Source organism: Patagioenas fasciata, chromosome 1, assembly GCF_037038585.1.
Source record: "Patagioenas fasciata isolate bPatFas1 chromosome 1, bPatFas1.hap1, whole genome shotgun sequence".
Taxonomy (NCBI): domain Eukaryota; kingdom Metazoa; phylum Chordata; class Aves; order Columbiformes; family Columbidae; genus Patagioenas; species Patagioenas fasciata.
Genome location: NC_092520.1, coordinates 110,127,412 through 110,151,113, shown reverse-complemented (window position 1 = coordinate 110,151,113; position 23,702 = coordinate 110,127,412). Strand labels below are relative to the sequence as shown.

Sequence of the window (23,702 nt, the reverse complement as noted above, 5' to 3'; positions counted from 1 at the left end):
GTAAGATGTATGCTATGGGTGAATCCCACATCATTATTAGCAGAAAAGTACACCAAACTGCTGTAAACTAATTACGCTGCTAAAAGGTGAGCTGGGAGGAAGTCAGTGATTAAATACTTACCACCAGAGTCAGCTCACATCACATAATGTTTTGTTCAATGTCTTTCAATCTGTTTTCAAATTGCTGGCCGGTGCTATGGGCTGAACTGAACCTCCACTCAGGCCTTGAGAAGTATGCTCGGATATGCTCGGCCCTTTTTCATATCACGTGAATTTTATTTTGGTATCATATAGTACAGTACAGGATAACGGAAATTTTTGATCGGTGGCTCAAGGTTGCTCTTGCACTGCCAAGCTATTCTCACTGAAATCTTTCACCGGTTAATGCTGAGGTGCTGCAGTTACAGTAATTCATGGTCATACCGTGGCATAGCTATCTGTCACACAAAGAATGTGAAAAGTGTGAAGATTTAGAAATTATGGGATGTGAATTACCTCAGTAAAATTGTGCCTGAGTGAAAGACCTTGGAGCAATGACTGAGAAAGCAATAATAACACTGAACTCTAATCTTCCCTCCAAACGATCTTAAGCACTGGTAAGCTTAATCTTTGACATTCTGGTGAGAAATACATCTCTATGTTGTGGATGGTACTTTTGAAGCACTGAGATATTGTCATTAATAACTGACTTTATTAATCCTTTCCCAGAATGGAGCAGCACACCTTCTGGGATACAAAGAAGACACAGTCCTTGTCCAGATGGACCTATCATCAGGACATGAAAGACAACCATGACAGATGAGACCAGCTGAGGCAAATGATCAGTGGGTTCAAAAGTTTTATTTTGCATTTAGCCCTCCTCTCCCCCCATCTCCCTGAGCTTCAGGCTTCCCCCACTCAGCTTCCTCCCTTCACCCCACTGTTTTTCCCTTCTCCTCCTCATTCCTCCCCTTCTGCTCACCCCACACCCAAGAGCCAGTGCTGAGTCAAATGGACAGTCAAAAGTGCTCAATACAGCCAAAATCCTGAAGGATTTGTACCCTCGGAGACAAGAAACACTTCAGGACACCGGATGGTCCTTTACAAGTAGCTTTTACCCTGTTTGACCCTGTTCCTGTTGGTGAGGAGTCTGATGGAATAACCCCAATAAGTAAATGGGTTTTCTGATATTGCCTCCAAACATAACACCGGAAAAAAAGATGGCTAATGGTCAAATCCTGCCTCCAGTGATGTGGGCAACTGTTTGGTGACTGCCAATATCATAGTTGCCTTCAACACACTTCCATTCTCTGTGTTCAGGTACCCACACATACAGTTCTCCTTTAATAGGGCCCAGTTCTTCTGAAATCAGTATGAATTGTATCACTGATTTAAATGGGAACAGGATTAGGGTACAGACAGCACAGTCTGTATGTACGGCTGATTTCAAAGTAATTCAACAATGCAGTTTAGGGTTTGGCACCATTTGGTACCCTGAACTTCCAGCCACATAAATAGGAAACACACACAGGTCTGAATGGTCTCTGCTGACTTACCACTGCCTGCACATTCTTATGTGGGTCAGGTCCATCAAGCCCAGCAGCTGCTGTTTCAAACACAATCTTTTCAAAAGCTATCCAGTTGCCACATGAAGAGTTCAGCTGACCCTGGGTTCACTATGTCTTGGAAATCTGCTCTGGTTTTATTATTTTAAAATGTCAGGAAGATTTTTTCAAAGAGCTGTGAAATTCCCTCCTAGGTTTAATGAGAGCTGGGCCACTAATCACAGACTGCACCTTTGGAAAATCTGCCCTTTGTTGCAACATTTAATTTCAACATATTTCAAACTTTTGCCACTTTTAATTTCCAGGTCATGTAATCTGTGACTTTTACTGTTAAGCGAAAAACTTTTTAGTACCAGATCCTTGCTAATCCTAAAGCTACAGACGATCAGCCCCTTTTTAACCTGCTCTTACAGAGACTGTGAAAGCTTGCTTTTTTTCCCTTGATAAATTGAAACTTTCATGCACTAATCACTACTCTATGCAAAGGCATACTGTGTATCAGCAAACAGAGGTAATTTTACAGAGACACTTTTGCATACGGTTTGAAATAAAGCCTAGCAAGAATTGACAATGATAGATGATCTCCCCAGTGGCATTCAAGAATAATGAAATTTCACATTTATATCAGGGAAAAACAAGCAATAGGCATATATAAAAATAATCATTAAAAATTAAACACCTGACGCAGTGCAGGTTTCAGCCCTGTTCTGCCACACATCTTCTGGAAATCTTTAATGGATATCATTTGATGTCTTCTCATTTGCTTTGCTCATGAACAAAAGTTTTGTAATGGAGGTTTGAGTGTATGTGTTATCAGCAAAAGGTTCTCTCAAGGGAAATTAAGTGAAAGAACATTTTTCTTGTCTTCATGTTTGACATTCAGGAGTAGTGATGAGATAAGGTAGGCACAGGAGTCTTCCAAAAATCTACCAGATAGCAATGGCAGCATTTCATAAGGACGTGAACCGCTCATCATCTGCTGCAAACACTCCATTAATGTGGCCTGCTTTCAAATCCAGCGTTTCACAAGGAATCCCATTTTCTACTGTTACTATCTCTTCACTTTTTTCTTCTAAATTTTCTCTCTCTGTTGAGTCTTTATTCTTTCTAAAAACAAGCAAGAGAACATCATTTTATTCTGTTGACCTGCAGCACTCCACCATGATTCCAGACAGAAAATTGCACATTTAGTCAGAAGTTTATCACAGGTTATGTACTGAAAGGCACCACCTGGTGCACCTCTTTGCTGTTGTAAATATCCCACAGAAGGTGGGAGACCCACAGGTTGGATGGCCTGGTTTGAGTTCAGGATTGGGAATCAGAAAACCTAGAGGAAATGTGTTGTATATTATAAATATTACTTAATCTCCTTATTCTGCAAAATGACTGGAGGGTGAAAAGAGAAAAGTCAGTGCAAAGCAAAAATGGAAAAAAATCTCTAAATCTGTTTTTGCTTTACATCAGAAAGGACTGCACTAAACACCTAGTCTGACCCTGTTGTGTATGTCAGAGATTTCACCCTATGATGTGGACAAATTAAAATATACTTTTTTAGAAACAGATCAGCTTTAGAGTACAGCCTCCAAATGTGGAGACTTGAGTGTCCTCACTCTCCTCGATCTTCTCCAGAAGTTCAGTACTCTTAATGCTGCAGATCTGCATTTTTAGTTCCAGCTTCATTAACGGCCACCTTCCTACCCAGTATTTTATACTTTTGTTTTCCAGATCAAACAGTTGCATGGCTTTCACTTTTCCAGGCTCCAGTTCTCATCAAAAGCATGTTAAAACAGTTCCTGAATAAAATTATCTAAAAATACAACCACAGGAAGATGTAATACAGAAATATCAGTCAAGATGTCATGATGTCCCTCTAATTCCAGATTTATTCTGGCCTTGAGATCTACTAGTTCATAGTTGAAAAACCTACTGTACTCTATAGCCAGCAGCATCAGCAGTTTCAGAGGATAAAAAACTCAAAGGTCAGATCCACTGCTTCCTCCTATCCCGCAACATGTACTGTAACAGTCTGACTCAGGACAATCATAACAACCTGGCTCAGTGTAACTGCTAATAACAGTGATATTAACAATAATAAAATTTTATCGGCCTTTTGGAGACTCTTGGCATTACAGACTTGCTGAAAATAAACATGGGAGGTAGTAGTGGAAACCTCTGACCCCTGGTTGCTGTATCTGCTCTTACAGTATAAAAAGAGTGTTCTTTAATACAAAAACTGTGGAGGCAGAACATTTAAAAAGATACTAAGAAGCAGACTCAAAAGAAATTAGAGGACTAGGAGATGTGTGGAACTCATTGCCATGGGAATTCAGAGACGATAAAAATTTCTGAGTCCAAGGGGAGATTCAAGAAGTTAAGGGGAGAGAAACTACTGTGGGTTACCCAATATACAAAGATCAAATCCAGCTCAGAAAGGCCCCCAGCTGCAAATTAGATGCTGGTAGAGCAATAGGGGGAAGCAATGTGTGTGCTTACTCTGTTTCCACTCCTTCCAGAGCAAATGTTTATGGCCTCTGCTGCAGATGGGATTTTGGGTGGAGTGGACTTCAGTCTAGCCCAGCAGAGACAGTAGAGGATGGTCCTGCCCTGGGTATGTGCCCAATCTTTTATCAGAGAGGAAGGTGTCATACTGCTGCGATGACAGGAGAACAAACACAAGACTGGAAGATGTGTCTGATCCAGCTCACCATAAAGTCTAGGGCTATGATTATATGGAGCTCTTTAAGCTGCAGGCAGCTGCGGCTCAGAATTTTATATGTTGGCAGAGATGCACAGTGAAGACCTCATTAAGAATGTTTTTCAGTTCATGAAATGACACATGAGTCTAACTCATCACTGAAACTTCATTATAGGCCAATCATGTGCTTCTCTACCACCCTGAATACAAAAGGCCTGAAGTACATGCTTTTGGCCTTATCTGAACTCAGGTATTTAACTTGTACTTTAAAGGCCAATAAAGACAAAATGCCAGATTTATAAGAAGTCAACACCATCCTTGAGGCCAGATTTCCAACACAGCTTACTAGGCAACAGAGCTGCCGTTATGTCAGCTCTGGACACGTTTCCAAGTAAAATCATTACAGGACATGCTGAAGTCTTTGACAACCTTGTCACATACTTTGGTGCCTAAAAAAGAGATAAGCACTTTTGAAACACTTTTCTCTGATGTCTGGCACTTCTGAGGAGTCAAATAGCTCAGAACATCCCTGCTACCTGTCCAATTTTTGCAACAGTAGATGGCAGAAATACATGCTCAGTTTACTCTCTCACTCCTTCACCCCTGCCTGCAGATGCCATTGATAAGAAAGGACAGTTAGAGTTCAATGACAAATGAATCTGCTCTCAGGAAATGTTATATGTAAAGGCAGAGCTGGGGAAACTGAGGGAGAAGTGAAATAAGAGGACAACAAGAGCATGAGAGAGAGAGGATGCCAAGTGACTATAGGCAAGCAGCAACAAGCCACATTACTGGTGGTAGGACAGTAAGAACATGTAGTTTACACCATATTGAGGGGAACTGCTCAAGCTCAGCTGAGTTATTTGAAAATGGAGGGGGAGAAATGCTGTCTTGTAGCCCAATATAAAGCACAAATTATTATTTTAGCTAGAAAACTCATAGCTATTAAGCACAACTTATTTGTATTGCATTTATTTGAAATGTTCAAAGACCCCTTTTGAGTTAGGGACTACATAGACACACAGAGATAAGATGCTGCACAGAGGGCAGGTATAGGCTTCAAGTAGCAACGTTACTCTCCAGTTTTACAGAAGAGGTTGCCTAGGTTCAGCGGATGAAAAAACTCAGCCCATATCACATGGAAGCTTGTGACAGGACTTAAACTATCCACAGATCTCAAGTACCTGCCCAGACTTTCCCCAACAACATCTCTCATCTATTGTTTATTGAATTTTGTTGTTTGAAAATATAAAGAGGTTTTGCAAATTCATGGCACTCTTCTGAATGCAAAATATAACTGAAAGGATCCTGGCTAGACTACTAAGAGGTCTCTATGAGAACCACTTATCCTTCACAATGTGTTGTTTTTCTGAAGTCTTTTAATGCTGTTCTTCAAGGTGATAAAGAGGTAGAAAGGAAAAATCTCTGCAACACAACATTTTTTCATATATGAATCCATTGTTGATGTATTTGGGGATGAAGTCCACCATATGTTCAATATTTTTAACATCATCTAGTTGTCAGTGGAAATTTACACTGAAGTCATAATTTTGTGTTAACCTCTGTGGCAACCTAAATCACGGCAGAAGCTGAACTTCTACGGCAGAATCTCAGCTTAGCTGAGCAATTTCCACTACTTATGCCGAACTCTGAGCCAACAGAGATGGCAGGACCGAAACCTCACCTACTTTCTGGCCTGCTCCAATATGCTCACACTAGAGAAGCATGAACAGCTTTCGGTTTTTCACCACTGTCTCCACAGGGCAGAAATTGAGAGGAAAAGAGGGTATCTCTCTCCAACCCTACTGCCGAACAGCAAACACCTGGACTTGTGGTGAGATCTGGTCATGATTCTGTGAAGGGCTGGGTACTTTGGACTCATCAGGTCATGAATGGCAGGTGAGACCATGCACTGTTCCATTGAGAAGGCCCTCTTCAGACATGCATTAACCATTATTGTGTCCTCTACTGAGGGTTCTCAAACTGCCACAGAATTTTTTTTTTTTAGCCCTGCCAGCTTTTGACACTACTGCTCTGGAAGGGGCACAGTCACTGCCAGCCTCCTCCCTCTTGGTAGCTATTTGGGTAGTCTGTGAGAGAAGGCTCACCTATGGCACATGAAACCTTGAGAAGAATGACAGCAAATGTCTTTGTAAAGCTATCACCTCTAACTAGGTGGCCTTCAGGATTGTATTCTTATAGTTCATATTTCCTCAGTACAGCCCAGCATTCTTATGGCATCTATACTTCATAGTTAAAAAATTTAACCCCTTTTCTCAGAAAAGGACACATGGGTTTTCTTTACCTATGGAGGGAGGAGGGGAAGAGTTATAATTTCTCTGAGGCTGACCTGGAAAGCAAAACCAGCCCAGCTGAGTTAACTTGCCAGTATTCAGTTAAAACAGAAGAAAAGCTAAGCCGCTTACTTCTTGCGTTGCTGAATCCCTGCAACAACAAGGAAGAGAATTCCAGCCACAATGAGACAAAGAACAACACCAAATACGATAAGCCAGATAGGTGTGGAGGGTTCAACAGGAGGGGATAAGGTTGAGGTTATCTTCAGGAACTGCAGCGTTTGGTCACTCAGTAGGAAGGCGTTGTTGATTCTGTTCCGGTTCATCCTTCATAAAAACACAAAGAATATTACAGCTCTCTATAGACAGATATTTTATAAGTAAAAAGAAGAAAAAAAATAATTGTAATGTATGTGCTGCACGTCAGGCAGGGCTCAATTTGATGCAACATGGTGTTGGTAGGATTACATAGACATCCACTTTAACACAGATCCTCTCAGTAATGCATAAACACCAACATGCTTACAGGGTTTTGGACACCAGACTTCCGTACATATTTATCTCAAAAACTGGGAAATACAGATGAGACCTGAAGTACATTATTATTATCATTTGTTTCTGGTTCGGACCGTGTGCTGAATACATAGCAGGTTGTAATCTGGAAGCGTGGCTCTGTTGTACTACTCATGCAGCATTCAAGAGTAGTGGCAGATCTGCCCTGCAATGCTCAGATTTACTTATCAGTGCCCCTTGATTCTCCAAACTGAACTGTCCCACACGTGATGAGCAGAAACAGCTGCTCTTGCTGCTGTAGATTTCCTAAGGCCCATGAGGCACAGAATACTATGTGGTTCAGAAAAAGCCACGTCTATTGCCAACATGCCCTCTTCCTTGCAGGATATAGCTAAAGGGATTTGTACTTAGCACATTTTTGTCTATTATATGAATCTGTAAGTCTGAGAAATACACTTTTTCATATGAGTAATAAAGCAGCTGCCCTTAAACGGCTATCTTCACCCACAGTCACCACCTCTAAGCATTTGCAGGTATTACTGGATCTGAATTTAAGCAGCCTTTAGAGGCTTTAGTAGTATCTTTCATTAGCTTTTTCAAAATGTCAGAAATTTTTGAGAAAATACTTTACACATATTGGTCTTGAGAGATTCTTTTTGATTGCAGTTGTATGATTTACAGCAGCTTTTCTGAGTATACAACTTGATTTATTTGCCATACAGCAAGTATTTCCTAAGAACAGATACATGGGAAATACAAGTAAGATTTTGCAAATTTCTTTTCTTGGAAATTATAATGTTTGACTGTCCCTTAATCAGGAAGTTCTTAGCCTTAGTGGAAAGCTGGCATTCCTGGAAAGGACAGAAAGCCATGACATATTATGAGACTCATTATTTGGTAAGCCGTCTTTGATTTAGAAAAGATTTTCATCCTTATTGATGTGAAAGGATCATTGTGAACAGCTGAAAGAAGCATTGTTCACCCTCATTTAATGGCTGGAGTTACAGAATTATGTGCTGAAAGACATGCAGGTAACTACAGGTGTATTTTGTATTTGTGTATGCAAAAATATATCTTGTGTATATTTATGCAAGATCTTGGGACTCATACAGAGCTCTGAGGAGGTTTGCCTTCCTCTTTACTCAAGTTTGTAGAGACCCTCTTACAATAAAATCCTGGTCCATGCATAACATTCTTATGTGCTACTATAGTATGAAGAATTAGAATAATGATTTAGTATGGAAACCTGCAATCAGAAGCAATTGAATAAAGTATTGTAGCCTTATAGATAATTTTATTTCTTGCTTATAAGTTAGGGAGGAATTGAAACTTTTCATAAATAGCATATTATTCTTTATGGGGTGACAGACAGCAGTTAAAAAACAAACATACTACAACAGCATCCAATTTCTGTGGCAAACAGGGCACACAAAAGACTCAAATAAATCAGCTTATGCTACTGAACATATCAAAGAATAACAGAAATGCAAAAACCCTGCATTCCAGCACTCTTACAGAAAGCTTCAGTGAATAAATAATCTGCTTGGTCCACTAATGCTATGAAGCTATTGATTGGTGTCTCTGTAGGAAACAGTTTAATCTGCTCATAAGCTTAGAAGTTAATCTTTTCAAAAGAACGCATACTCATTCATCGGGAATTAGGCATTACACCTCCATAGAGATAACACAAATTTTCCAGACAAAGTTCAGAAAGTCTGAAAACAAAGAGGTCTGTTTTCCACTCCACGCTTGAGAAATGTACATGAGTTATGCTGCTTGTGGGAGTCATCCCTATAGACCCCTTATGCAGGTTTGGTGGACCACTGAAGTCAGATTACCTATTCTTTTCTTTTTCCCTCTTCAACTCCATGATCTTGCTTTTATGGGCTACAGAATGCGATATTTAGTGGAGAGCAAACTGATTTATACCACCTGGTACTTTGTACCAGCAAGGCACAGCTACGCTATCAGCTGGCATTCTAGAAAGAGCTGGTATGAAAAGAATGCAAGTATAAGATTGTTTAAGCCAAGCTGGGACATAGCCAGCTCTGCCCATGAAGCCTTCACATGAGTTCTTCTCATGTGAAAACTGACTTCTGAAGTCAGACGAACTGTACTTAAGCAGCACTGAAAGGGAGCCTATGGTCATTAGTCCAGGTGTAGACAGGCAAGTGGCACACAAGGAAAAGTTAAATGATGTAAATCCCAGCCAGAAAGAGTGAAATTCTGTCATCTGAGGAAGAAGGCTCTGGGAAACGTAGCAGCTGGGTGAGAGCGGTGTATGTGCCATGAACTGGACAGCAAATTACAGGTCGGGTTCTGGAAAAGGACTAGATTTCACCTCAGGCTCCAGCATTAAGAGAGACTCCTTTCAAAGTTATCATCCCAAGGCTCACATGCTTTGCATTCCTTTGAAATTGTTAAAAATCCTTCTAACCTCACATGCATTAAAGAGTACTGACCCCTTGGTGCTCTAACTACTTGAATTAGTTTATCCTTAAACAGGCAGAGTACTCATTCATGCAAGGCCCAGAGATATAAAGCATCCCCAGTCAGCAAGGAAGAAAAGGCTGCAGAAGCAGCGACTGTACCTGATGGCTGCCTCTACCTCACTTTCAGGAACAGTTGTCAAGTTTTTGGAAGAATCTGTGACCACAAACCAAAATGACACCCGATCTGTCACATTGCAGACCAGCACATTGGAAATTCTGTGGAAAGTTAAAATAAAAATCATAATTAAAGAAGCATGAAAGGAAGCATTAAAAATATTTTAGATTTTCTTAAAAGCTTTCATCCAAAGGGGGGAAAATTCTTACTTTTAAAAAAGTGAACAGTTAATGCTTGGGGAAGAAACAGTATTACCCACTTCCCAATATAATAATTAAAAAAAATTAAGCTTAATGAGACCAAACTTGAGTTTTGAATGAATTTCTGAATCTCTTACAAATGTACATGGTCTCACACATACATTTAGTGTAAGCAAATGGAAAAATACATATTTGCATCTTAATCATCGAGGCTGTGTCAAAGGCCATATAGTGGGGCAAATGCATTGATGAACTTAGAATTTTGGGTTTGACAGCTAATACCACAGGAGCCAGGCATCAAGCATTCCCCACATGATTTTCGAGTGAGTGCAGCAGCACCTTCTGCAAGATGCCTTTGTTGGAGGGAAAAGCAATGAAATTGATGCTATTCTTTTTGACATCTTTCTGCACAGAGTTAAGCACAGAGTGGAGGCAACAGGCTAAATGTAGATGTTATGCTGGCACTGGCCTATGCCCTTTAGCTTATGCTATGACAAACACTTAACTGCTTTAAAAGAAGATTGCTCAGCTTTATGTGAAGTTAATAGTGGAAGAGCACAGGTAGGCAGCTTCCAATGGCATCATGTAAAAAAGTGAGCAACATGTATTTTAAAAGCTTTTTTTTCCGATTCTTACAGTTCTTACTAATACTAATAAATGGTGGCACTATCATTAGAAAAATCTCATGGGATGGAGTGTTTAAACTAAAGAAGTAAAGGCTAATATATTAGTATCATAACAGTGCCTGAGGATAGATGGTGACCCCATGTTCTTCTGTCTGTTCCTAGTTTATTCACACAATTAAGAAACAAACTCGGCAAACTCATGTAATATACAGGAATTGTATAAGGTGGCATTTATTATAGCATGGCAAGGAACATAGCATGTACCATAAAAGGACAACCAAAGCCTTCGTGAATTCAATGACAGAGAGATAAAAATGAGGGAAAAGAATCTGTATCATTAATAAATAACCCAAATAATTTGGCTCAGTATTTAGATTTTCTGCCCATGTCCAAGCAGTGAGCAGATATTCTGAAAGTCCAGGACCAAGGGTTAGGATCTTTTTTATTTCTAGAGAGCAGGTTGGACTTGGTTCACTTTCGCACAGGGTTAACTTGGCCATAGGCAAACACAGCTGCCCTGTCCTGACAGACCCTGCTTGGAATGATCAGTTTTCAGATACAACCTGCTGTTCTGGAGCAGGAAAGCCTGCAGTGAGACAATGAAGAAGAATGCAGCTCCTCTTTTAATTAGCTACAGTGATGTTTGTAACGCTCATTACTAACTAGTATAATTGGTTTTCAAGTTTGGCCTGCCCATCATCAAAATGCAAGTTTTACCATTTCCTTTCCAGACTCTGCTGTTTCTCAGGACAAATCCCCGGCCGGAAGCAAGCTCTCCTGCCGCAGAGCTCTGTTTTGCAGTGCCATCTGCTGGCTAATTACAAAGATAATTAAATGAGCTCTGCGTTGGCCTGAAGAGCAGGAAAGAGGTAGAAAGGAATGTAAAGGAGCTAACATTGCCGATGAATGCGTAGTCTTCATACAGAAAAGACCAAGTTCACTTTTAAGGCAGAACGATCACAGTAGTTCATTCTGGATATTTTGCAGAAATATTGTACTTATTGCTGAAAGCTTTCTTGGGTGGTGTTTTGGGTGCCTTGGGTAGGGCAACCTTTTATTTAGCAGAAAAGGTATATATTCCATAGAAATATATGATAAAATGGAAAGCAATGACTTTGCAGAGCTGAAATACCCACTTTTACCTCTCTGAACAACATTAATTTTGTAAATAAACAGAATTTTTATGGATAAAAGAGGGAAGCCATCCTCTGGAATTTGAAGAGATATTCACATCAGTTTGCTAGCAAAAGTGAGAAGATCAAAGCAGATTTATTCCTCTCAAAACAAAAGCAAAGCACGAAATTTACAGGAGGTAGGGAAAGAGTCTACTTTTGGCTGGTGGCTGACAAACTCTTGCTGACTTCACAGAACATCTAAAACTGCACCTGCAGAGGAAGTTTTCCATCAGAAGAATTTATAACAGTAGGACCTAAAGCTTCATGTCACTGCAGTTCTTAAAGCTGAAATTTCTGTAACACAGTCAAAAACTAGTCGAGGTAGAAAACCTGGGTTCATTTTGCCCTACAGGTGCTCATGAAATGGAATGAGTGAGGAAAGCTTGATCCCCAAAGAGAAAAACAAATTTAGTAGAAAAAGACTGGCTGAACATCCTGACTTCCTCATTCTTGTTCAGAGAATCAGAGAAGCTCCTAAACCTGGGCTCTTCCCTACAGTGCCAAGACTTTCAGCATGAGGAAGGGCAGTTGGTCATCATTAGGGGCAGTATCTCTCTCTCCCCCTAGAACAAACAGCACTGAATCGAACAGACAGCAAGGCTCACACTAGGATATGTAAATTTTGCCTCCTTTCTGCTCCCTGTTGTGTCTAAAATCCTTGCTCAATTATACACATCCAACATCTGGCTTCACTGCCGCCACTTTTGCACCAGTGGAATCTGAATGCTGTAAATCCTTCCAGGCTCCAAAGAGAATACTACTACTCATGAGAAGTTCAAAGGGGATTGAGTAAACACCAAAACAGATTGGACCAGCAAGCACGAATGCGGCAATTTCTTTACAGCAGGTACACTTTTTTTTTTTCCCCTGTGCTATTTGCACACAGATTGGATTCACAGCATGCAGAAGCATTATAAAACTATGCCCTTACACGGTATAGATTTGAGAAATGTGGCTTTCTCCATGCACTGTGCTAATTAAGTGTATTTGTAAATAAATATGTAGACATCTTTTTATTTCCTTAGCAGGTGATAGACTTTTGTCATGGCAATTATAGGAGACTGCTATCATCAAAACTACAAGATCCTGGTTCTGCCTTACGGCACTATGGCAAAAGTCAAAAATTGCATTTCTTTCAATATATGCAAGTGAACACCACTAAGTAGAGTAAAGCCCTGATGGCTCCTTGGCCTGAAACACCATCATTGTTCCCTACGGAGATTTAAAGGATTGTTTATGGGTAAGAAAGAGCTGCCAGAGGCCCAAAGGGAGCTGGGTGCCTACAGTGGTCATTAGCTTGTGGAAGAACCACAGCCCCAAGGTCCAAGTGCTCGTCTCCAGCTCTCCTGAAGGCTTCAGGCCTCTTCCAAGCCAGCACTGTGCGGCTGCTCCTGCAAAGGAACATTATTTTCTTCCTTTTGTGAACAGAAGTCGTGGGATCACCTTGACTTAACAGTTTTAACTCTAGAAGCTTATTTTGTTGTTCTAAACGGTCACAATATTTTTAGTATCAAAATAGCCTGTCTCTGGAAGATGGACAATATTGATGAATTCTTTCTCTTGTCAATCCATGAGGAAAACCGCAGCTGGGGGTAAAATGTACTAAAAATAGATTGTTACTTGACTGAAAATAAATGTGATTACATTCTTTCTGCTCTACAGATTAACTAGTCTCAGGCACAAAAGAGATTTATATTATTTCGAATGGGTCACAGATTAGAGAAACCAGGGTTACTAACACAGACTACAGACAATTTTTTAACACTGAAAGATCAAAGGTTGTCTTATGTAATTCACGAATGTATTTATTGAAAATCAATCAAAAGGCGATGGATAGAGAAGGAAATAAAAGATTTTTATTTCTCCACTGAAAAATAAGTTATTTATCTGTATGAATAATTACTGAGTCATTTGATGGATTGTGTCTATATTCCATTTCACACAAACCTGAAAATTCACTAAGCCTTTCAAACATTAAACACGGCTCCATGATTTATTAAATTTTAGTTTAGCAACCAACTTTAGAGAATTAGAGATATAAGGTGCAATCCTGCCCATTCTGCATTGGATCTCCCAGTTACACAAGAGCAAAACCAGCATCAACTGCTGTTTCCAGCAGCACATTCAATTGCTTGTGATTTCAGACTGGCTTTTATGCAGTTTCAGAAGCCTAATAAAAGGTGACTTTGAATTTCAAAAATGATGGGACAGGCTGAAACAATGGTTATGCTTATCCACCAAATTACCTGGGGCCCAATCCAGCTTGCTGAAGTTAAAGGCCTGTGGTCTCATGTGCAAGTTAATTGTGGCTGTGAGTTACTGCAGAGCTCTGGGTGTGTTAGAAATTAATGGGATGTTAAAGGAGAGGTTTGTCACATCCTGGTTATGGCCTTGTGCAAAATTTATACCATGGCAGAACCAGTATTTGGTTATGTAAAATACTGGTGACTTTTTCATAAGTCTTTATTTTGACAAAAATCTTTAATTAACCAGATGCACAATTTGGGTAAATTTAGATGCTAACACAATGCATTTTAGTTGTTCTTTTAAGACAGAGTAATTGATCATTGATCTTTCACAGCTCCCAAAGAAAATCTGTTGGCATTTAACTATAAAACCTCCTGCAGTGTAATGTAATTTATTTGCCACAAGCTCCTGCTTCTGCCTCCTTCTTCACCACACTGCAAGCCCCTGCTACTATCCTTACCAGCTATGTGAGAGTGTCACGCCTGCGTGCATGGCGTGTGGCGCTGCCCTCCAGGATGGTGAGTTCTCCCACACCTCCCTACCCACTGCAGAGGGGATGGAGATGGACCACACTCCTTTCTCTCTTCTCAGCTCCTTCCAGTTGCCTGCCCCAAGGGTGAGGAGAGGAGTGAATTATTTCCAGGACTTGTAATAAGATGGATGCTTTCATAGCTTTTCTGCTCTCACATCACAGGCAGATTATTTGGGGTGTATTGGGAGGTTCATCTAGCTCCCCACCACAGAAGGGGGGACCCTGAGGTCCCCTGGGATTTGGCAGAGATCTACAGATATGAAACTCCTCAGCCTGTTGCCTAGTAAGCCGTACCAGATCTCAGAGCTGTAGAGCTGCACTTTGGCTGACATGCTGTCTAGACGTCAACCCAAAGGTGTCTAGAAATCCTCGAAAAGTTATCAGTTATATCTACAAGGTAAACTCCAACAAATTATACCCCATGAAGAAGTCCTACATCATCTTAAAAAGAGAAAAAGATGCTCACACCCAGCTGTTTCCAAATATTATACTGATTTCTCCTTTGACAAACTTAGTAGCAGGAAATTATTGATATGTGCAATCCCACCTCCAAACCGGAACACTGACATTATCATATTTGTCCATAGGAAAAGTTGTCTTGGTAGGGAAATGAATTAATTGAGCATAAATTCTGTGATTCCCCAAAGTGAACAGAGATAACTTCCATCAAAATTTTAACTCCTTTTGTACTGGTTTGATTTTTTTCCCATTCCTGCACCAAGTTTTCTAGTATTAGTTGAGTCTGCAGAGAGCCACAGTGGTTGAAGAGGAAAAAGATCACTGGCTTCTGACACGGACTTTTTGCCATGTGAAACCACCATGACTTTGAGGGAAGCAAATAATTTTAAAAAATGACGTGGGACTAAAATAAGTATACATAAGCAAATCTTCATGGATCATATAGTGGATGAAAACTCGGCTAATTCACAAACCTGAGAAAAAACCCTGCATAATCACCTTTAATTAGCTTGTATCTTGAACTCATTTTTAGTGTAGTTATAATTGTGTGCAGTAGCATACTTGGCTGTTTTTGTTAAGCTTGGTGTAATGGCTGTCTTGCTTAAAGGAGACAACTTCTGAGGAATAAAAATAAATCAGCAAGGAACAAAACACTCCTGCTACATGGAAGGGGAAAGCACCTTCTATTTAAGACAAAGTATGGCAGCCACAGTAACTCTCATGTGACTAAAGTTAACTAATATTATTTCAAATACGGAATATGTTTCATATGATACTATGGCAGTTTGAGGCAGGGTTTTTTTAAAGTAAATTAAGAACTTTCTCCTCATTGACCCACCAGAACCATAAATCTTTAAGACTGAAAAAATAATGAAAAAATAATAGGCCTCCAGAAATACAAGTTTTCTTGCTTAAGAAAGATAAGAACACATTGAAAATACAGCTTGCTAAATAGTCTGTCTAATCTGGTATCTAATTTCATAAGTAGCAAGGATCAGAGAAGCCTGCGAATATTCAATACCTCAGGGCAGATTTAATCCCAAAACCAATTAAAGGCTGATTTATGTCTGAACTGCAACATCTGAAACTTCTTGATGTTAGGTAACTCAACCGCTACAACCTTAGGGACAAATACCACCAAGAGAACACAGCACTAGCACAGCTATCCACCTTCCAGTTCTCTGAGTCAGCTCATCCTCAACATACTGCTGCAGCTGTGCTCTGAGAAAATGCTCACCAGAGCTGTTTATTCCAGGATCTGTACTGTGTTTCTTGACCTTGCCAATGTGTCCCTTCATCTCCTCACAGTATGGTCTCCAGAAGGTATCGTGTCTTACTGTCAGATTCTGCTAGAGTGAATTAGCACAATCCCACTGAGATCCACAGCTGTGTCACTTCACATCAACAGGGACACTCGTCCAAAGATTGAACATTGCTTAAGACAGAGTGTGGTGTTTAACATATATCTGGGTGTCAAAGAAATACACTGGAACTTTTTTTTCAAAGGGTCTTTTTTTCAGAGATGTGTATAATGATTTCAACATTTCAGTACAGCAGAGAATGCGTCAATACATGCAGCTTTATTAATATGTATGAGGCGAAACAGAGCAGATGCTTACTGAGTTGTGCTCTTGCTGGAATACCTTCTCATTGCAAAAGCCACCATTGCTTTGAAGAGGTATTCTTCATTAGCATCCCAGGCATACTGTAAAGAGAGATGGAAAATAATCAATTTCAACACCACTGCTGGCAGTACAAAGAGGGAAAAGAGTCACTGAATTTGAAATGCCATACTGATCAAGAAAATGAATAAATTCTCTGATTGCCCGGAGAAAATAAATTCCTGCCCATTACTTAGTATGCACAAAGGACTTTTTCTAACAGTTGTTATAAAGCACAATATAAAGTGCAAAGAATGTTTCCAAAAACTAAATGAATTGAATGTTTCAGAGAGCTGACGAAACTGGAGATGTAAAGTTTATTGTAATAAAGAACAGGCATATTGCTAGAATTCTTCCCACACAGCTGCACATACAGCCTTGCCTCTTTTGCTGGATAAACCCTGTTAGAGGACAAAGTTTAAATCCACTCACAAAGACCATTTGGCTCTGCCCAAAAATAAGAAAAAAAAAAAGCACTCATGTTGAAGGTAGTCTCTGGAAGATGGATGTCATGACACCAGGAAACAAAATGAGATTTTGCCCTTATTGCTGCACTCCATTCTTGCAACAAGAAGACAGATTTAACTATAGTACAAATTACTGCATCACATGTGAGACAAAAGAAAGAAAATAGCATGCTTACTACTTCAGTAAGAAGTAAAATACAGGCTCCAAAAACTGTTCTCTGTTGTCTCGAGGAAAAATCATGCTTCCACAAACTCAGTTTTCTGACATAGCTTCACTAGGTTCCCCTGGGCTTTCATTCACATACGCAATTCTAATGACCTGTAAGAACTGCACCTATTACATTTTATAATGAGAGCCTTGACTGAGACACACTGATTGAATTTCTCCTTTCAGCAGATTACAAAGATTAATAGTTTCTTGGAATTATATTAATGGAGGTTAGAGGCAGCTTTCTTCAGTCAGTCAGTCAGAACACAAATCTAAATTTTAACTTTCAGCATTTAAAAAATCTGTACTGTAATCATCCAAATCAGAAACCCAGCAGTGTGGATACTTAATCCTCTTGACAACTGGACCTACTTTTTCACGGGCCTTTATAACACATTCAAATACCAACGATGTACACCAAAAACAGTAAAGAACACTGAAAATGCCAAATCTTAATTCTGGTTTTTAAAAGTCTCGATTTTAGACGCATCGTGCTGCATCCTCTCCACAGAAAGAAGGAATCCAACTTCCAGGCATCAGTCCTCATTTTGCTCTGACATCCTGTGGACTGGGAATGTAAGCAAGGAAGAAGGCAGTCATTTAGAGGGCAGAAAGTCATACCGATCATATTTATCATCCCTAGACAAATGATGAGCTGTGAAACAGCCTCTCTGAGATGTGGCAGGACAGGGAAGACAAAGCTGAGCAACAGACAACTTGAGTAGCATTGAAATCCAGATGCAGTGCTGAGAATCCAGGTTCTGATTCACCACTCTTGTCTTGTGAATGAAGGGAGGTGTAAGCATACTGCGATAATGCATGACAGGCTGGGCACTTAAACTGAAAAAAAAAAAAAGACGACTGACTCTTTGAAAAGAAATAATAAAAGCCTATATTTTGATCCCACTGCACTGATGAAAATGTGACAGTAATGACAGCAACTAGTACAAAAATAAAAAGATGATGTAGTAGAGGAATTAATATAGATGAGAGCCATAAAACTACTCATCATAATTTTAAAGATATCACGGAGCACACTGTCCAGAACTATAGGGAAAGATCTTCCATCTTCTATGCGTAGTACTATTGACTGAATCCCTACATGCCCTCTGCAGTCTTTGAGAACAGGTCCAAAAGGACAGAAAAAAATAATTCGTTATGCAGTGGATTAAACCAGATACAGAGATAACTTAATCAGTTGTCTTGAAAATGAATAATGATGAAGTACACTCCTTTTCATGCTTATGTGGACACAAATGCAATGCAGTACTACCAAGTCTATGCACTTGATATGTTTCAGTTTAGTGCAGTACACATACACATTTTGTCATATCTAGTATTCAGTTTCCATAAATAATGCAGTAACCTAGAGCTTCTTTAAGCCACAGTAACAAAACTAATATCTCAAAACAGAGAAAACAATTTCTAACAAGGAACTCTAGCTGCAGTGGAAAGAGTGAGCACTTTTAAAAAAAGACAGAATAAACAGAAAGCCCCAAGAAATGGAAGAGGAGACTAGCACAGAAAGCTCAGCAGAAATGAGGAGGTTGCTACAGTGAGAAGATGCTACCGACAACCTTCTGGGCAGAAGAACATGAAGCCCCGAGAAAATAGTGATGAGACAGAGGAGATAGAGATGGCTGTTGGCTCCATATGAACAAGAAGCTCTGTACATGACTGCATGCAGGAATAGGCGGGGGGGAGGCAACATAATGAGGAAGAAAAGTACGGCAAGAATACCTTTAAGCTGATGAACTGTATCAACTCAGGACAAGTGGGCACTGAACTACCAGAAGCCAATTTCTAATCATCAGCTTTCTCCGGTCAGAGACAGAGGTGCAAGGAAACCTGAATCATTCTACTATGGGGCTTTATCAGTTTCATCTTTACCCTCCAATTGCAAAGGCCTGGACTGCAGCTGGTGGTTGAGGATGGTGCTTCTGTTCTTATGTTCCTATGAAGTGCAGCTATTGATGCACATTTTGTGCTGCTATAGAGGAAATGTATTAAATATCATTTGCAACCACACGTTATAAACATAAGATAGCTCTGTTATCAATGAAACTTTACATAATGGTACCAGAACTATTAGTGTTTACCATCTTTGCTCTAGAAAGGAATAAACACAAAGAGGTTGGCTAAGTTGTACTTGCCATCCTTTACATGTTAAGGAGGAGCAGAATTAGACACAGCTGGCTGTGGAAGCCAGTATTAAGTGTCTGTTACTGAAAAGAGGAGGTTAATGAGAAAATGGGTAAAAGATGACAAGAGTAGATTGTTAGTGGGACAAAATTTAAGCTTACAGAACAAGATCAGAATGTTACAAGATTGCCCTGAGCGACCTGATCTGATTTCGGCATTGTCCTGGTTTTGAGCAGCAAGGCACTACGGACCATCTAAGGTCCCTTCCCTCCTGAATGGTTCTCTGTATTAACTAGACAGCCATTCAGACTGCAGTGTGGCTATAGACACACACATTTCTGGGCCCCATTTGGTGGCAAGACACGACGTGCACATCAGTTTTGCTCCCGTTCATCCTCTACCCTGGAAACAGTCTGAATACGTAAGCCAGAGAGAAGCGCATCTTCTACTTCACCTGGTTGAAGCCCTTAATGTCACAGCTCTTTGAGTAGCAACACAGAGTTACATACATGTCTCAGTGCACATCACTTCTGCTCATTCCCTAGTTGTTTTTGGCCCTTTTGAATTAACTCTCTACCACTCTGCTATGTTCATGAGCAGGAAGCAACTAGTGACTAGCAGCTATTCCAGAAGCCACTCCTAATGCTAGCACCATCCTCAGAGAGACCCATAAATCACTTTCCTTCCATTTAGGCTTACAGACATCATGCTTCATCCCACCAGTTGGCAAACAATATCTCTGTCAAGAACACCTATTATTTGCAAATAAAATGATAACAGCTAAATACCTGTTGTATCTTAGCTGCTCTTTCCAGCTCCACTGTGATAAGAACTGTATCAACAAACTAAATGGCACTCTCTGCCTCAAAGTACAGCCTACCTTGTGAATAAATTAAAAAATGGTGTCATGTCTTTATCAGCCTCACACAAAGTGGACGGCATGCACTAAGCCATGTGGAAAACTACACTAACCTATTTCCTACGCCCTTAAACGTACACTGGAGTCACCCTGCCAGTCCCAGAGCAAAATGCCCACAATATCAGAGTTTTCTGTTATCATCTAGCTTGAAGTGTCTCGGAAATGAATGAAACAGAATTCTATAGCAGAGCATCATACCAAGATATTCTAAGCTGGCTGGGTCCTACCATGATACAATGATCGTAATATGCTTTTCTTTGCTAAAATAAATAAATTAATTAAAAAGTGAACTTTCGGTCATTCACAGAGAAGATTGCAATGCCTGTGAAAAGAAACTACTACCTGTGCACTTAATAAATTGTGCATTATTTGTGGGTAACTTGTATGGCATCATACCATTTTCAGTATGTTGTTCTAAAATGCTGTTCGAGATTGTCCCATTCTTAGGGCTTTCGCACAGTTTGTAACATGAAATAAACTACTACCTATCTACAAAAAAAAAAAAAGAAAGACTCCTCAGTTAATGTTTCTTTCTTGTAATATAAAGTGTAGTTAAGATTAATGATCTGTATCATACCCTATTCAGATGAAAAATATGATCAAAAAATGATCAAGTAAAACCCCCTTATTTTAATAAGCAAAAAATAGTAAACTATATCTGGAAAAGTAAAAAGCCTTAAGAACGAGCATTATTGGGAAGTGCAATTTTCATTGTTTGCTATTTTGAACCAAGATAAAATCAAAATATTTGCAGTTATCTCCAAGACAAGCTTCAATAATGATTTTGACATATTTTCAGCCATAGGAATACAGTATTTTTGATGCATTTTTAAGCAAACCAGGCTCGTACTACTGTTCAATCAAAGTCTCTCACCCAAGAGGATTGACTTCAATATGAATTTCCGCAGACAAATAGTTTAGCATGTATTTTGAATATCTCTTCCCAGTTTGTCTGGTTTATGGAGTTACCAGCAGAATTAGGTCCCTCCTAATATTAGTTTAAATTACCTGATATTTCAGGGTAATTTCAATATGACTCCTATGGGCATGGGGAGATTCTCATATCTCCAATCTCTCATAACATTTAACCTACTGATTGTTGTTCCCCAGGACTCTGAGCAAAATCAGACACCAGACTTCCAGCAGAGATGACTGTCCAAGACATTTCATATCTAATTTTATGCTGAGCCCTGTAACACATCACAGATTTGCTCTAAGCATTCAAAACTGTAAACAAAGTACTGAGCTTTGCCATTTTTCATAGTGCATTAGATCAGGAAGGACTATTTGGTCATCTAACATCCCGATCTCTGATTTATCACAGACCCTTATTGCTTACACCAGTACTTCTACATGAAGTCCAAAGACTTGAATTAAGCCAAAACATTTCACTCTCAAGCAGAAGTGCTCTTCCCCAAATACAGTTAGATTTATGCAGCACCTCTCATGCATCAAGTGTAACATCTCTACTGTTTTTCCAGGAAAAAAAAAAAAAAATCTTTGACAGAAAATCATGTTTATGAAAAGACAAGCTTTATACTTCTCTTAAAGGATGCCATTTTAAGAAGTGGACTAGTCAAAGGTCAAGAAATGGATGCCCGGATCATGACTCAAGTAAGTTATTACAACTAACACTTCAGAAGAAATTGCTTTTGCTGCCTTCAGAAATTTTCCAGTATATATTACTTCTGTTTTGGCAATTCAGTTAGGAAGAATATGTGAAGATGCTTTACTTACTGCATTGTCTCCCAAAGCTGTTTTGATACTAAGCCGTACTTTGAAAGCATTCTGTGCATCTGACACAAAGAGAAAAAAGCAAACATATATTGATACTCAGCCAAAATAGGACTTTAAATCATTTACTTCTCTAATTAGTCACAAACAGCAGTTTCTAATTGTGTCTTAACACAACTTGTTAGAAGAATTGAAGCTACTAGCATGAAAAATGCCACAGTCCTACAGTCTCAGTGAGGTTTGCCATGATCTCTTCAAGTGAGATCAACTTCTGTACTTAATTTGCAAAGTCATAAAAGAAGTGTACGCTCAGCATTTCAATCTTCAAACTAGAGACAACCAGTTAAAATATAACTCTGGGAACCTGGTGGCTTTGTAGGCATAAACTCATAGCTACATTTACCTGGGGAAGGATGGGAATCATCTCGAAAACTTACCTGGCCTGCAGACCTCAGCATGAACACTGGCAACTACAGAGAGAGTAAGCAGCAAAACCTGTAACATCCTGTCAGTGTGGAAAGGTTCAGGCAAAAGAAGTGAGTCTACCCTGTAAAGCACTCTTAAACTTTCTGTGACCCAGGATTAAAGCATCAGCAGCACAAGTGAGCAACCAAGTAAAAGGTTTAATAATTAACCCCCGTTATTATAGCAAAAACAGGCACTACAAACAACTGTCTTCTGTTAGTTATTTACTACCTTTCTCTGTAAGTAAGAAGAAAATAAAAAATAGAAGCTGTTACAAGTTTTTAATTTTCCTTCTTCCTCTTTTTAGAACAATACAAAACTTCACACGGTGCTCCAGACCAGCCGTTTTTCCCCCAAAAAATGCAATGTCAGACAGGCACACAAGATGGCTGAGGGATGTCGCAGCAGAGCGGTGGTGGGGACACTGTGCTGTTACCCACCACAGGTGAACTTGAAGTTCAGCTGCCACCAGATCCCACAGGACACTTTCACCCAGCTTCCTTGGGAAACTGGCTGGTCCCGCAGAGGGCCCTTGAGGATAAGGGAGCACTGGGCATGCTTGTCATCCCTGCAAGAGAGAGTGGCGAATACAGAAGCCCTGGACCCACAAACCAGGGCTCCCGATTTGATCCCTTCATTTGCCTTTGAACTCACAGAACTTCTGAAAGTTCCAACCTGGTGGCCTCAGTGCCGTGTCACCCCACGCTCACCCCAGTCCCATCACTCTCACATCCTGGCTCAGGAGCTTGCCTAACCCCAGCAGAGCAAACACCTCATCCTACACAAAAAACCTCCACATCTGAGGCATTGCTTTGCACAAGAAGAGCAGATATAAAGGTGGAGAACACTTCATTGCTGTTGAAGGATCAATAAGATAGCAACTGGACTAAGAAGAGGTGCAATAAAAGGGTATCTTAGAAGTATGTTGAATAAGGACATACTCGTTTTCTAGACTTGACACACCATGTGTACATACAGGCACACATGCATGCAAATATTTTAACGATGCACTCTACACTATTAGTCAAATGTTGACCAAGACAAATAAATAAATGCAGAGGAGGTGGCAATTACAGAAACGTGGTGGGACAGTTCACATGACTGGAATGTGGTCATGGATGGCTACGCCCTTTTCAGGAAAGACAGGCCAGCCAGGCGTGGTGGTGGAGTTGCTCTCTATGTGAGAGAGCAACTGCAATGTACTAAATTCTGCC

General features: G+C 40.0%; 1 protein-coding gene across 4 annotated transcripts; it reads right to left on the bottom strand.

The window, feature by feature from the left end:
- Positions 1 to 886: 886 nt before the first annotated feature.
- CLTRN (collectrin, amino acid transport regulator) lies at positions 887 to 22,608 on the bottom strand. 4 transcript variants are annotated; one of them, XR_011740564.1, is made up of 7 exons: positions 22,461 to 22,608; positions 22,027 to 22,085; positions 16,512 to 16,597; positions 9,638 to 9,754; positions 6,666 to 6,860; positions 4,038 to 4,165; positions 2,569 to 2,651 (listed from the first exon to the last, which is right to left on the bottom strand). XR_011740564.1 is itself a non-coding variant. In XM_065854487.2 (6 exons), the coding sequence occupies exons 1-6, from the start codon at positions 22,525 to 22,527 to the stop codon at positions 2,495 to 2,497; spliced, it is 681 nt and encodes a 226-aa protein (XP_065710559.1). In that variant the 5' UTR covers positions 22,528 to 22,608; the 3' UTR covers positions 888 to 2,494. The 4 variants fall into 4 exon arrangements, 3 of the variants coding, with proteins under 3 accessions (XP_071668885.1, XP_065710559.1, XP_071668888.1); XM_065854487.2 differs by lacking the exon at positions 4,038 to 4,165 and having other exon boundaries at positions 888 to 2,651; XM_071812784.1 differs by lacking the exons at positions 4,038 to 4,165; positions 9,638 to 9,754 and having other exon boundaries at positions 887 to 2,651.
- Positions 22,609 to 23,702: the final 1,094 nt, after the last annotated feature.